Source organism: Eleutherodactylus coqui, chromosome 1 (assembly GCF_035609145.1).
Source record: "Eleutherodactylus coqui strain aEleCoq1 chromosome 1, aEleCoq1.hap1, whole genome shotgun sequence".
Lineage (NCBI taxonomy): Eukaryota > Metazoa > Chordata > Amphibia > Anura > Eleutherodactylidae > Eleutherodactylus > Eleutherodactylus coqui.
Genome location: NC_089837.1, coordinates 378,444,940 through 378,461,310, shown reverse-complemented (window position 1 = coordinate 378,461,310; position 16,371 = coordinate 378,444,940). Strand labels below are relative to the sequence as shown.

Below are 16,371 nucleotides of genomic sequence, written 5' to 3'. Positions count from 1 at the left end.
TTATTGTCTGTTTAGTTGGGTATTCTTTAAGTTTACTTCACATTTAAAGTATAATTAACATGGCATAAAGAGGGAGGTGTAGTCCGCCCCTTCTCTATTCTCAACCCTTTGCTAATTTGGCCTGAGCTGGATGCCTAATGTGCTTGGACAGACTTCTCGTTAAGTGGTTTAACTCTAGCAACCAGGCTGTTAACCATGACTTGGACTTGAACCCTCGTGTGGTACCATGAGGTCCACTTGGCTCCAGGCTTGTCCGTTGCCACTGGTACCACACGGGGGTTAAGCTAAAAACTGGATTGTCACCATGCTGCTTGCAGAGATGGCGACTAGCAGTTTGGCAGCAGTCAACCCATTTTCTATCCCATTCTTTCTTATCAATCAGATTCTTCTAAAGATACCGGTAACTGTAGACGTAATCGTCTTTTAGTATCAAGTCTTTGAAATAGATTTAATGTTATTGAGATATGATCGTCTTGGAGTGGGTGTTGTATGTGGCAACTGTCATTGATTGGTGGTGCTTTGTCTTCTGCTTGCTTTGTTTTTATTGGCTGCTGTCGGTCACATGATCAGATGCCAACCAGTCACTGTTTTGCATGGCAGTGGGCTTCTGTTGCTGTAAGTATGACCCATTGTAACTACCGCAGAAAAGGCTTCTGATTTTGCTTGACTTTTCTGTGTATAGTTACCACGATAGTCACGTCATTTCATTTCAAATACAGCAAGCAGCATGTCTTTACTAGTGCTTTTATGTAACGAGGCACGCCGCTATATACCGTATGTCAGTACTTTTTGTGCAAAAAACTACATAGCTGTACTTTAGTCATGGTCCCTGCACTTATTTGTCAACATTTGATTCCATGTTTTAATTATGTTTTTTTAAAGAAAAGATTGTCCTATTTCTACTACTGCAGTGACTGCCCTTACGTAGACTGAACACCACATGCGACTGATGATTTATTCATTGTCAATAGTCTCTTTCCCTGAGGCATGTCCATTGATGATTAAATAGTGTTTTTTTTAATCCATGTTTTATATAAAGGGGTTCTCCTTAGGAAATGTAATTAAAAAGAGCACACATACAGACACCTAATCTATTCTTCGTAGCAGTTTAGCCCCCAAATTGCTTGCTTAAAAAAAGCCATTTAGGGTTAAAGCATTGCATTATTCACTGAATAAAGCTTTATAGCTTTTTTGTTTATTGTACAAGTGTTGCATTTTTATTTATTTTTTTCTAATCTGGCAGTTCCGTCCCCAAAAGTAGATTCCAGGGACCACGGCTGCACATAGGCAGATAGAAGCATAATCAGAAATTAGAAGTACGGAAAGTATGCGTAGGGTTTTGTTGCACAGTTGTCATGTGAACATAGAGTTCCTGTACCTTCGGAGATGATGTGCTTTTTGGGTTACTGAAGCGCTACAGAATATAATACAACATCTTTAAAGTAACTTTTCAGATAACTTTCCATATAAGCTGCTGTGTCTACATGAGGAACAGCACTATTTCTGAGCATTATGTGACTTGTATTTTGTGTTTTCACCATTTTTCCACCTGTACAAGCTGAATATCTAGTTTTCAGCTTTCTGCAATAGAGGACGGAATGTAAATGTTATGATGTGTTCTATAAACTGCACATGGAGAAAACAGCAGATTCTGCTTTCTGGCTTTATTTAGGATACTAGCGAAGTACTGAGCAGTGTAGATGTGATTCCAGTAGCTGTGAGATGGTAAATAACTCGCCCTTAGCTTGAACAGCAATGTCTGTGTGAGTCTGTTACTCCACCCCCACCATTATCTCTCCATAGACCTTTATGTGCAGCGCAAGTGTTCACCATTCTCCACTTTTTGTCTTATCTTTGTTACAAGAGACAGGACATCACTTGACAACAGGCAGTGGGCAAAAAATTAGAAGGAAGGGACATGCCCTAGTGACCGACACTTTAGAGTGATTTGTCAGTACAAAAAAGGTCTTTTTAGATGGGGATTTACACTTTTGCTAGTTATCACTCTGGCTATTACATAAGCACAAGTTATTTGAAAAGTCATGGACTATTAAGGTTTTTTTTTAATACTAATGGAGAACCCCTTTAAGAACATTACATTATTACAGTCTTTACATTCAGATGTTCTTAATTCAATACCTACCACATTTGTTTACGTTATCAAGTCTTCTAAAACATAGCACATTGGGTCTAAAAGGTTTCCCAGGAAGAAGTGTCAGTGATGCTTTAAGCAGCCAAGCAAATCACTTCTTACAATTCGAAACCTGATATTTAAAAATGAAAACTGCAAACTGGTTCGCTGCTGTAGGGAACACTAATGGAATGATTACTGCTCAAACAAGTGAAAGTTAACAGTTATTTGGTCTAAACATGAACCAATGACCGAACGATGACACTGGCCAACAAAATGTAAAAAAATTTTGGAGCCGGGAATTTTACAACTGATTTGGGCCGCCTGCAGACGGCCGGGTTAGATCCCGCTGCGAAAATTCTTGCAGAGGGATGCGGACCCGTGCTCCTGCAGAGACCTGCAGCTCACCCGCTCCCGGCGTCTTACTTCTCTGCTATGCGCCAGCTGCCGGCGCAGAGGGGAGCCGGCCTGTTACTACTGACCTTTCTGTGCGGGCCTTTGCGAGCCCCGCAGAGAAAAAGAACATGCCGCGAATTGTTTTCCGTGCGTGTTTGTGTGTGGCTGTGTGCATAGGATTGCGGTTTGTAATGCAATCCTATGCAGGTGGGCACAGGCGGAAATTCTGTGGGAAATTCCACTGCAGAATTTCCCGCTAGGGAATTTCCACCCACATGCAGGGGGCCTTAGTGTATATTTGGCCTATTATTTACAAATATGCAAACAGGTTCTCTTCATCAGCTATAGTGAGGAATGGTTGTGTACATTTGTCGCTCGAGGTGTTGTGGGGTGTTGTAGCTATACAATCGTTGTGTTCCAGGGCGTACCTAAAGGTTTAGGGCCCCGGGTGCAAAAGTTCAGCTTGGTCCCCCCCACGCCATCCTTCCTAAATCGTGCTCCCCACAACTGCAAAAATAATTTCCATACAAGATCTAGCCCCTTGGTGTAATCTTTCCAAATATGACGCATTTCCTGCGCTACATGAAAATTTGTTTGCAGCCCCTTAGGACACACACACACACACACACACACACACACACACACACACACACACACACACACACACACACACACACAGGTACTGTGTGATCGTTGACTACTCCCACACTGGTGGCATCACAGGTCCTGGAAGCTGCTGTTGGCTCTGCCAGTGGGGGTCTGTGTGAGACGGCTGTGAGGTGATTAAGGTTCACCACCTTCACAGCCACTTGGACCGTTTTTTAGATACTTTGGGTGACTTCAGTGAAGAACAAAGTGAAAGATTTCACCAAGACATTAGGACCATGGAAGATCGTTATCAGTGACGATGTGATAAACATATGATGGCTGATTACTGCTGGAATTTACAAAGAGACTCTCCTACCAGAGTTCATTCACGAATGTCCCATAAAAGAAGTTTCCTCAACTAATGTCTGTTTCATTTATGGTTATATTTTCATTATTTGTAATAAATTGTTGTAGTCCACTTTGTTTTGTTCCTTGCATCACAATATTGTAGAAGAGAACTGTATTGTAAAAGGCTGAGTTCACACGGGGCAGATTCCTAGCGGAAATCTCGCAGTTTGGCTGCAGCGAAAACCCCGCGAGATTTCCGCCGGGAGAAGCGCTGCTTCAAAACCCGCGGCACTTAGCCGCAGGTTTTGAAGCGGCCTAGCCGCCTGCTCTTCCGCTGCGGCCAGTGCTCCCATAAAGGAGAGCGCAGCCGCATCGGAAGAAGTAAAAAAATGAACATGCTGCGGCCGGCGAATCCGCGCCGCAGTGCCGGCTTTGCCGTGGCGGATTTGCCGTCCCGCGTGGACGAGATTTCTGAGAAATCTCATCCACATAGCTGGCTAATCCCCGGATTAGCGGCGCAGGCGGACTTGCCGCGGCGAAATTCCGGACGCAATTTCCACGACAAATCCCCAGCCTAATTTGTACGGTATTTGTTTAATTATATCCATCATATGTGTAATATGGAATAGGGTAATAACATTCAGTCAGTGCCTATAACACAGAAACTAGGGCTGATAGAGGAAAATGGATGGCATATATGAAAACCTAGCACAGGAAATATACCTTATATCAGCTATCAAACGCTCTGCACCAAAATACGTGTTGGCCAGTGTAATCGTTCGCTTTTACCTCGTCCATTTTGTTCATGCACAAAAATCATTGTTGACTTTCACTTCTCGTTCGGTTTAAATAGCAATCGCTCAGTTGTTCTCAGTCACTTCTACAGCGAATGTGAAAGAATTATCGATTTCTCGTCTGAGTGCATGAGCGAGCGATGACGCTTGATTGCTCATTTCAACGATAAATCTGCTCCTCTAAAAAGGCCATAACACATCTTGTAATGCTTTTGTTCACACCTCCGTCAAAATGAGTTCTTGTCTTTTCTCACAAAAAATGTGAAAATTGGCATGTTTGATCTGTTATGTGACAGACACAAACAGCGTCTGATAGACCCCAATAACTGTAATAGGTTCCATCGGATGCTTATGTACCGGAAAAAATAGCACTGCATGCCACTTTTTTTTTTTTTTGACAGATTATCCTGTCAACGGTTTGAATGGAACCTTATGTATACTTCATTGGTTTTTATTATGATTTTGTATAGTGCTGTTATAGATTTAATTTATGTGTTTTTGCCTGAAATCCTTAGAATTAAAGGAGATGTCCCGCGCCGAAACGGGTTTTTTTTTTTTTAAACCCCCCCCCCCCGTTCGGCGCGAGACAACCCCGATGCAGGGGTTAAAAAAACCACCCGCACAGCGCTTACCTGAATCCCGGCGGTCCGGTGACTTCAATACTTACCGCTGAAGATGGCCGCCGGGATCCTCTATCTTCGTGGACCGCAGCTCTTCTGTGCGGTCCACTGCCGATTCCAGCCTCCTGATTGGCTGGAATCGGCACGTGACGGGGCGGAGCTACACGGAGCCCCATAGAGAACAGCAGAAGACCCGGACTGCGCAAGCGCGGCTAATTTGGCCATCGGAGGCCAAAAATTAGTCGGCACCATGGAGACCAGGACGCTAGCAACGGAGCAGGTAAGTATAAAACTTTTTATAACTTCTGTATGGCTCATAATTAATGCACAATGTATATTACAAAGTGCATTATTATGGCCATACAGAAGTGTATAACCCCACTTGCTGCCTCGGGACATCTCCTTTAAGGATTTTTTCTTTTGCACGCTAGGTGAAGTTCTCATTGGTCATTTTTGTGTACAGTTGATCCCAAAAAATCACAACAGTTTTTTATTTCAGTTTACATCCCATGTGAACGGATCAGATCTGTCACATGATCATTTCCTTTACATGTTTTTTTTTCCTTTAAGGCCAGCTTCGCACACACCGTAAATGCTGTGAATTTTCCTGCAGAAATTCTACTGCATTTACAGTACAAGCCATGTGAAGGAGATGTCTAAAATGTCCTGCACATGGGGCCGATATTTTCTGCAACGAAGCCACACCCTTTTTGCAAAAAATGCTACAGGTTCTAAATCCGCAGCATGCCTATCTGTGCTGCGTTATTTATGTTGCAGATTTCAAACCTTGAATAAAGTCCCATTTACACACAAAGGTCATTTTTCAAATGACTAAAAGATTGAAAGATTTAGCAATCTATTTGCATAAAGTGTTAATGGCCATTAACAGTTTTCTCATCTTCATTTGCATGTAAAAGGGCCTCCAGGAGCTGTTTGCAGAGCCCAGCGTGGGATTAATCACATGCCCAGCTGTGCACACATCTGACAGCAGATTACAATGTTATCTCCCAGCTAGTGTAATAGAAAAGCATGCGGTCTATTGAGAGATAAATGTGTTTGCTTTATCTCCATTAGCTGAATGATACATTTTAAGTTCACCTTAAATTCATTGTTCAAACGAAAAGTGCACAATGCCCGTGTTTACATGTAACGATTATCACTCATTTTCGGTCGTTTGAACAAATTTTAGGCGATACTCATTACGTGTAAATGGGCCTTTACAAAGGTTAGAATCCGCAGCAGATTTACAGCAAAAACCGTGGCCAGATCCCCACCACATGCAGCTTTCCAGCGTGTTTGCTGCGGGTTTCCTGCTGTAGACTGGCCGCAGCGGATGCCCTGAGTGTGAAGGTACTCGAAGGGTAGGTTCACATGTAGCAGAATGGCTTCCAGAACATTCACCACATTTTTACCAGCAGTGTAGATTGGAAGTCTTATCCACACACTGCAGAAAAATATCTGCAGTAGAAGCTGACCTGCAGTGCAGATGTTATATCCTCTCTGGCATCTCAATCTATGATGGGGAATTTAAGCATAGATTTCATCTATTCAAATGAGGATGGGGAATCCGGGCCAAAATCCGCACCATGTATGATCAGTCCTGGGTGAAATCCAATGTTTGCTCTTTATTTGCTAGCTTCATACCGACAAACATTGTGACGTTTTATTGTATTTTACGTTAAACCTAACTTTAAAAAAACAACAAAAAGAACCCAAACTGAACCAAAATCGTCAGCGTGCCGAGGTACTGTGAACCTCCCCTTATACAGTACAAGTGTGGTTGTAGTATGCTGGATGTGTTTATGGGGCAGATATTACGGATACATTTAAAGTTGACACTGTTGCTTGCACCATCTCATGACATGCAGTGTTCTTGGCTGCGCAATTTTATCCAACCAGATCATAATCAGGAAGGGAATCGGACGTTTTGTTCTTAAAGATTCGCCAATTAGGAGCTACTCAGATTTTTTTTTTTTCTTAGGGCATAACTCCACTGCAATACAAGTTTGCGGTATAAATGTAGCATTACTGCAACGCTTAGCAAGTGTCACTGTGTCGCTATGAAGAAGCTGCCAATAGACCACATGTAGTATTACAGTGTGACGGTTTTTACCATAATCGTAAACTTTTCCCCCTATAGGGAAGCAATGCACACAAGTTGCAGTAATGTTGTATTTTCGTCATGACTGGTGGGAGACCCCCTGCTTAGCTCAGCTTTATTTACTGTACACATGGGATAATGAGAGTATGTTTCCTAGCTGCGTTTTATGCCAAATGTATAGTATATAATTCCTTCTGTTGACAGTGTGCTGGAATTTTTCCTCAGAGTCTTACCTTTAAAGAGAAAATGCCATACCTTAAATTTAAAGAGAAGCCCACTGACCTGGAGACCCGAAGTTATAAGTACTTGTTGCTGTCTATGGTCAAACTCATCCATGGGGACCCAAAGCTGCTTTTATATGTAAGTAACTGATTTTGCACAGATCACTTGCCTTTGTATCTTGATGGCTGTGATAAAAAGTCACATTACAATGGATATAAAATATATGTAATATGGTAGTATTTGTCAGGTGTTGTCTCAATCAGTGTTGCTCAACGCCAGTCCTCAGGGACCCCCGACAATTGTTATATTACCTGTGCGATACTGAGGAAATCCTGAGAACATGACCTGTTGGGGGTCCCTGAGGACTGGAGTTGGGGAACACTGCTCTAAATGCAAAAGGATCTGGAGAAGTTGGGGGCTTGGGCAGAAAAGTGGCAAATTAGGTTCAACACTGATAAATGTAAGGTTATGCACATGGGCAGAGGAAATGCATGTCATCATTACACCCTAAATAGGAAACCATTGGGTAACACTGACGTGGTTTAGGGGATTCTAGTTAACTATAGGCTTTACTGGAGCAACCAGTGTCAGGCAGCTACTGCCAAGGCAAATATGATCATCAGGTGAGTCTGGTGCTTTACTTGCCAATCTTAACATATTAGGCACATCTTATGCCAATGTGGATAATATAAAGATGCACGTCTCTTATTACATTATGTGCATCTTGGGCTGTCTGTGTGTCCAAAAAGAAATGTGTGCCAGCTATGAGTTTGTCTTGTAAATTATAATTAAATCTATGACGCATGCCAGTTCCCACTAAGCTGCCCGCTATTTTAAAAAAATGGCATGAGCGATGCGCAAATAGAAAATATAATTTTTCCGCGTAAATCAGGCATTGCCAAAACTTGTGACATTTTTGCTCATATTGTTAATTTGACAAATTCTTCACAGGATGCATTATGTCATTTTGAGACAGCAATATGGTACATTAAAAAGTCAAACAGACTATGTAGTGTATACAGCACTTAATAGGTATTCTGTCTGAAAGATCTTTCCAAAATTAGATAATTTTTCCTATTTGTTAGATTTTTCATCCATCAGTAGTAGATCTGAAATTTTGGCCTATTTTATTTGGAGAAAGCGGCTTCTTCCTCAATATCTGTAATAATCACTAATTCCCCAAGTAAATTGAACTGAGCTGCATTAGGCCCCCTGTCCACGGACGTGTATTCGCCGGTGGTAAGCCACCAGCGAATCACGCCGGCCGTCACTTTCCATAACATTGTTATGGAAAGGGCCGGCCCCTGTCCACAAGCGGAGAATCATTGCGATTCTCCGCTCGCGGCGGGCAATTTGCAGCATGGTGCAAATTGCTTCGATTCTCCGCGGCCAGCCTATCTATCAGATAGGGCTGACCAGTGGAGATTTGGCGGTGGCTCATGCTCCCTACCACGGGACTTCGCAACGCCCGTGGACAGGGGGCCTTACTAGGTACATACACCCATAAGGGCAAACTGCTGTGCCTGTGTAAACAATGAGGGGGACACAGTGCTTCCTGGAGGACCCCCCAGAACCCAGTCACTCTGCTAATCAGGAGGAGGCCCGAGGGTTGAATCTCCCAACAATTGGACAATAATGACTTATTTTCAGTTAAACGCATGTAATTATTTTATTGAAGTATCTAGAACAGTGTTTTCCAAATTCCAGTCCTTATTGACCCCCAACAGGTCATGTTTTCAGTATATCCTATAGTAAGAACACCTGTGGCACCGTCTGAGGCACTGACAATAATTATATCACCTGTGCAATACTGAGGGAATCCTGAAAACATGACCTGTTGGGGGTCCCTGAGGACTGGAGTTGGGGGAACACTGATCTAGAACTTTATATTTGCTGACTCTGGTTATTTTTGCATCCAATGAGAGGTGAAGCCATAATCTAGAAATTTTCTTTATTTTTCTGTGTTTCCAGAACGCAGGAAAAGCAGGACCTGACACACAGAACAGCACTGCAGAGTTAATCAATGGTTTGGTGCAGCTGGTCCCACAGACAAACATGCCGGAGATAGCACAAGAGGCCATGGAGGTGAGCTTGAGTTCCTCATTTTACTTACATTGCTCTTTAAGAAGAAACAGCAAGAAGATCCAGCATCCACTATAAAATCCAGGACTTTGTTGAGAATTGAAATTAAAACCTATGGCGAGAGACAGGACATAACTGTTTACACGTTTCAGTCCGATCTAAATGCCTAACAATTGTCTGGTCATTTGGGACCAAAGCACTCTGATTGTTAAGGAAGTAAACAAGAACCAGGCACATCGATTGGGTCGTGTTTATCAATGTATTTATACCAGTTTTCTGGATGGAACGTCCTATCTATGAAACGAGTGTCCTAGCTTACGACTTGTTGGGGAAACTGGCGCACTGTTCATTTGGAGGGCCAGTGTTGATTCCCCCTTGTTATACTGCATGTTTACATTGCAGCCTTAGGGCTCATGTCCACGGGCAAAATGAGATTTAGAATCCGCAGCGGATCTCCCGCGCGCGGATCCGCACCCCATAGGGATGCATTGACCACCCGCGGGTAGATAAATACCCGCGGATCGTCAATAAAAGGGATTTAAAAAAAAATGGAGCATGGAAAAATCTGGACCATGCTCCATTTTCGTGCGGGTCTCCCGCGGGGACGGCTCCCGCGGGCTTCTATTGAAGCCTATGGAAGCCGTCCGGATCCGCGGGAGACCTAAAATAGGAATTTAAAGTATTTACCATCCGTAGCGGACCGGGAAGGTCTCCTCTTCCTCACGGCCGCATCTTCCTTGCTTCGGCTCGGCGGATGTGCCCGGCGCATGCGCGCAGCACGTCGACGACGTGCCGGCGACGTGCCGCCGGCGTGAGGAATTCATCCGCCGGCCGAAAATGAAGATCCGGCCGTGAGGAACAGCTGACCTTCCCCGCCCGCGCCAGATAGGTAAATGCTTTTAAATTCTTATTTTCGGCGCTCATGTCTGCGGGGCAGGAGGGACCCGCTGCAGATTCTACATGGAGAATCTGCAGCGGATCTTATTTTCCCCGTGGACATGAGGCCTTAAGGATCCACATCTCAACTGTGAACTAAAAAGCTCTCAAATGTCTGATTTTGATCAGACATTTATGGCACATGGAACTCGCTCAATTCTGATGGAAGTAAATATATTCATGCACATGCGTGGCAACCTCTATTCTCACTTGGATGTGGCATGAGGTTTAACATACTCATAACTTCCAAAGCTGAATGTCATTGTTCTCAGCAAAAGACACCAAGTAATCTTGTATCTACAGGATGGCACCTTTCTGAGATCATTTACTTCGGTAACAACCAGAATGCTTCGGTCCCAAATGACCAGACAATTTTTAGTGATTTAGATTAGACTGAAACGTGTATGATACGTTTTAATAGCTAACAAAAAAACATGATGTTTTAGCGAGCTTTCCAACCTACTTGGCTCACTATAACATCATCTCTTTTAAAATGTATCATATCTACAAGATTACTTGGTTTCTCCCACTGAGAACAATCACATTTTGCTCTACTGGTTAACACCGCACCAAACCTTTTTTTTTTTCTTTTATCCAAAGCAGACACCCACATATATCAAACGCATTCTCTGGATAGGCCATAAGTGTCTGCCATGGGAATACCTCTTCAGCACCTGAATTCAGCTTCAAAGAACCACCCCCATTTTGTCGTAATGAATGTATTCTTTGTCTAATAGGCATTGCTGGTTCTACATCAACCAGACAGTATTGAGCTGTGGAATCCGGATGCACCAGTAGAAACGTTTTGGGAAATAAGGTAATACATTAGTTCGAGCTCTTTTTTTTTTTTTTACATTTTTTAATTATTTTTATTATTATTTAAATGTTTTTCCACTAACAAATCAGAAGCTGGAAGTATACTTAAGGATAGTGTAGACATCCTTTGCAATTTAAGCATATATTATAGTAAATTATATTACTCTAGACCCCTGAATGGCGAAATTGAATAGAATAATTCTACAGTAGCGATGCTCAAATTGTCAGATTTGCGCTTAAAAGACCTCTAACCATTGAGAAGCTGGAGAATAAACTACTGATCATTGCCAATGAGATAAATCACTGGGTTAGGTGGGCTCCCGGGTGGAAAAAAACCCTGAAGCTGTTCTTTTACCACGTCTCTTAAATGTGTTCCAGGAGGCGCTGGAGAAGGGCCAACGACCAGATTCAGTGAGGGAAGCAGTTTTCGTAGTCTTGCCTACCCTAGGGAGGATCATACTCTCCTAGAATCATGCTGGTGAATTTCGTCGCTCCCATTAGATGTCAGATTGTTAGCTAAAGTGCATACAAATACGTTGGTTGGAGAATATCACAGGTTATTCACAAAGATCAAACTGGCTTTATACCGAATAAATCAACCGCAATAAACCTTCTGTGCCTTTTCCTAAATTTGCAGATGAGCTCCAGCTCCACATTTAGTCCTTTCCCCCTATGCTGCCAAGCCTTTTAGTACTGTTGAGTGGAACTGTACTTAAAAAGATGGGTTTTGGTTCTAGATTGCTGCCTTATCTTCAGCTTCTATGTAAAGACCCTGTAGCACGGATTAGGCGGTTGGGCGCTTATCAGGTCAGTATCATCTGGGTAAGGGCAGCAGGGCCCCTCGTACATGGAAAATCCTTTATAGACCTTGGAAACTGGTGGTATTGCTAATTTACAAAAGTGGTATCCTATGTTGGCCGTGAAAATGACAGGAGACTGGGTGTTCTCAAGTCACCCTCGTTTGAGAAACTCTTGTAGTGATCAATTATACCAAACTAGAAGAGCCTAGGTTTTGGGAGGAGAGAGGCCTTAATAACGTGGACCAATTATAGATTACTATGGGCTTTATATGCTATGATTGATTTGTTAGTAGGTCTAAGTTATCCATGTTTGAGGCTCAACAATTACATCTATTCTGCTTGCTCTACAGCAATTGTCCACGCTGTAATATAGAGGATGCGCATCTAATGCACATGCTATGGGAATGTGTAGCTTTGGGTTCTTACCAGAGGGAAAAGTTGCGCCTTGTATTGGAGGTTTATAGTTTCGCTCTACAGTGTGCCTGTTAGGTTTGATAACCTTAGAAATGGAGGATATTCCAGTGACTATTGCAATATCCTGCATTCTGTTACAAGCGAGGAAGTTGATGACCTTTTATTGGGCGCTGACGGAACCTCCCAGCCATAGAGAACGTAAAAGGGTTGTCCAGTTCCAATATGATTTTTTTTTAATGACACATGCATGTTTCAAAATAACAAAACCAGTGGTACTTGCCCATCCTCAGCATTGGCCATTCAGCGCTGCAGCTCCACGGTCCTCCCAGTCTTTGCTTTGGAATAGCTACCACCTGATGGCTTCAGCACCCAGGCACCGATCTCCTGGCATATTTGCTCCGATTCTGTAAGCAGATATGACCGGAGAATGACATCTGTCTGCTAAGGCCTCTGATTGGCTGCAGCCGTTATCTAGTTGCCGTTCCAACCCAAAAACGACCGCGGGGCTACAGCCCAGGATTCCCAAGGCACGAATGACAAGTATCGCTAGTTTTGCTATTTTTAAACAGGTGCCTCTGTCACTAAAAAATCATATTGGAACTGAAAAACCCTTTAAAATCTAAAATTCTTTAATTAAGCTTGAGAGAGGGTTTCGTAGGAAACCAAGTGCTTTGCACAAATTTGAAGCTACCTGGCGTCCTTGACTAGCAGTCCAGTGTCTGCCACCATCCATACTCCTCGAGAACCAATGTTCAATATCATGGGCTACCATGCCAGCAGTATACCCCTCCTATTACTGCTCTATGCTATACGATGATGCTTGGCAAGATTGTTAGATATCTCAGAAATATGTCTATAAGGGTTATGTAAGAGTTTTGTATCCATATTCCATGGTTGACCCGTGCCCGTTCCTGGGGAGAGAGGAATTTATATAAGGTACAGTGGCTGTTTTTATTAGTATTTGCTTTATATACCTTATATACATCTCTGTACAGACAGGAATTATAATGATTGCCATTATGACTGCCGGCTGCTACGCAGGGGTTGGAGCAGTGCTTCTGCCCCACCCCCGGTGTATCCCGGCGGCTGCTATCTGGATAATCCCTTTAAATTCTGGCTGTGGATAGTTTATTTTATAATCTGATTTTTTTTTTTAAATTCTGTTTCTCTCCTAGTTCTCAAATGATTTTCTACATCTGTAAGAAGCTGACAGGCCACCAAATGCTCAACAGCACAGAAGTCCTTAAATGGCTGCGAGAAATTCTGATATGCAGAAATAAATTTCTTCTCAAGTATAAGGTATTTTTCAGATTTGTCATTTGGTGCTTCATGCAAGTCTCCCTGATATGCCATGCAGTCTTTACTTTGCTTTTGAATTGATGATGTGACTCCATGAATTCTATAACTTCTTAAACTGCCCCTTCCTTTAGGAAAGTGCTGCAGCTGGAAGTGGAATCCCAATATGCCGGCAAGCTCAGACTAAATTGGAAGTTTCTCTCTACATGTTTCTCTGGAGCCCAGATATTGAAGCCGTTCTTGTGGCGATGTCCTGCTTCCGGAGCTTGTGTGAAGAGGCTGAAATCCGCTGTGGGGTGGATGAAGTGTCTGTCCACAATTTCTTGCCAAATTACAACACATTCATGGAGTTTGCATCTGTTAGCAACATGATGTCAACTGGTAGGGGCATATATTGGATGAGCACTAGTGTATTAAGGATGGACGTAGTATTGGTCATTTATTACAAGAAATGTCTAAAGTTTAATCATTCAGAACTCCCTCTAAAGATGCCGGGAGCATGCTGGATGGTGAAGTTTCCAAGGCCTGACCTGTCTGCTTCTTTTGTCAGTAATAAGGGCGGCTTCACGTGGGCGTATACACAATTACGTGCGACTCAGCGCAATGTATTGCGCTATTAGCGAGCCTTTTTTGCATGTGTAGCAGGTACATTTTACTGTACTTTTTACACTTTCAGGGTGTGTCTTTTTGTGCAAGGGACACAACCATGCCCCATTTAAATGGCTATTTAGCTCGATGAGTTCCAGGTGTTTTTTCTCTCTGAATTGCAGAGTGTATTGCGCATCCCAGCTGCGGATTATGCTTGCATTTCCGAATTCTCTAGACTTCTGGAGGGGCATTTTGGTGCGCAGATGTGCACAGAAGTGGAATATGCTGTCCACCCCCCACCCCCCAACCCCCCACGCATGCAAAAAAGGGAAATGAGAACCAGCCCATTGAAATGTCAGTTGCAGATGGACCATGGATCGGAGAACTTCCATTGACTGGAATGGAAGCCGTCTGTGCGGGAAACGCACAAAAATGGAGCATGCTGCGATTTTATTATCTGCATGTGGAATCCGGAAACCAGATCCACATTTCAAAATTCAGTGTGGACGCCCATGGTTTCCTATCGGCGGCTTGAACCGCGGATCTTCTACGCAGACACCCTGCACGGATTCCGCAATTCAAATCCGCCAGTGCACATTGGGCCTTAGCAGTTGTACTGTCCAACTTGTCCCCCTCCATTGCCACATGCCTAATTTTAGAATGTGCAGTATAATGAAATGGTAGGGTACTTCAAGGTTATTCCCAATAATTCTCAGGCTGTTCTCCTCATCTGGGGAAATGCTTTAATTAAGCTGGAGAGAGGGTTTTGTATGAAACAAAATGCTTTGCACAAATGTGAAGCTACATGGTGTTCTTGACTAGCACTCCAGTGTCTGCCATCATCCATACTCCTCAAAGAACGAATGTTCAATTTCATGGGCTACCATGCCAGCAGTATACCCCCCCTATTACTGCTTGATGGGATATGACGATGCTTGGCAAGATTTGTGGTTTTTTTTCGTAGATCTGATTTATAACTTACTTATCTGGGGATTTGGTAACCGTTTCTTGTCACTAATGGCCCTTTAACATGGGCAGATATTTGAGTAAATGACTACACTAGTGTTGATGTCAGCACTAAGGCCATCAGTGTTTGTGCAGAGCGTTTACACTGGCAGTCTTCACCGCTGAATCGCGTGCTGCTATGTGAAGCGCTGAGCGGGGAGTATTTACACTTAATGAAAAGCTTGCGATCCAGCGATGGTTTTTAAGCTGACTGAAAACCTGTGACCGATTTCCGTGCATTTACACTGCGCAAATATCGCTCAGATTTGTTCGTTTGACTGAATTTCGAGCGATAATCGTCCCGTGTAAATGGCCCATAACCTGTCCTTCTAGCAAATGGAAAGCAGACCTCTTCTCTTCAGTGAGTAACTGCCATGGATATTTTCTATGCTGTGTTTTAGGCAGAGCAGCTCTACAGAAGCGCGTTATGGCCTTACTTAGGAGAATAGAGCATCCAACAGCTGGAAACACAGAGGTGAGATGTTCTGCCATACAGTACTAAGCTATGTTAGTGTAGTTCACAATGTGTTGGTTTGTTAGACTTGTTCTGTAACACTTCCAAATACTATAATGTTTCTTTCTTTCTAGGCTTGGGAAGACACATATGCAAAATGGGAGCAAGCAACAAAGTTAATCTTAAATTTCCCAAAGACTAAACTGGAAGATGGTCAGGTAGAGAAATGGTTATTGTACTTTTTTCTTAGAATTTTTAAAAATGAAATGTACTATAATTTCCACTTTAAAATAAACAAAAACAAAAAAAGATCAGAATCCGTATTTAAGGTATAACGCTACATACTGGCTGGAGATTTTAGCATCTGAGGGGACTTCTTGGCATTTGATATTATGTATGTGTCATTAATCTAACTGTCACAGATGTATTTTGCTGGAATGTCTAGTGTTCAATACTAAATAAAGCTCTCGGGTAACGGATTCTTCTGACAAATGATGTTATCACTGGGATATGCACAGTGACCTATCCCTAGGATATGATCAGCAGAGGTTCGACCAATGAAACGCCCACTGTTTTGAGAATAGAATTGCCATGCAGTCTTTACTTTGCTTTTGAATTGATGATGTGGCTCCATGAATTCTATAACTTTTTAAACTGCCCCTTCCTTTAGGAAAGAGGTAATGGTATATTTAACGGTTTACTCAATTGTCCAAAGAAATTAGTACAGTCTCTTAAATACATTATATGTACCTCAAAATGGTGCCAGTAAAGGCTCGTTTA

At 42.8% G+C, this 16,371-nt stretch overlaps 1 protein-coding gene across 3 annotated transcripts in view; it reads left to right on the top strand.

Annotated features, from left to right (window-relative positions):
- NF1 (neurofibromin 1) overlaps positions 1–16,371 on the top strand; it is a 206,496-nt gene that overhangs the window by 48,520 nt on the left and 141,605 nt on the right. For all 3 annotated transcript variants that reach the window (XM_066578842.1, XM_066578839.1, XM_066578844.1), the window contains exons 13-19: positions 7,204–7,338; positions 9,172–9,285; positions 10,956–11,035; positions 13,424–13,547; positions 13,679–13,925; positions 15,539–15,612; positions 15,726–15,809. In XM_066578842.1, the coding sequence (XP_066434939.1) occupies positions 7,204–7,338; positions 9,172–9,285; positions 10,956–11,035; positions 13,424–13,547; positions 13,679–13,925; positions 15,539–15,612; positions 15,726–15,809 (858 nt within the window). The remainder of the gene's footprint in view (positions 1–7,203; positions 7,339–9,171; positions 9,286–10,955; positions 11,036–13,423; positions 13,548–13,678; positions 13,926–15,538; positions 15,613–15,725; positions 15,810–16,371) is intronic.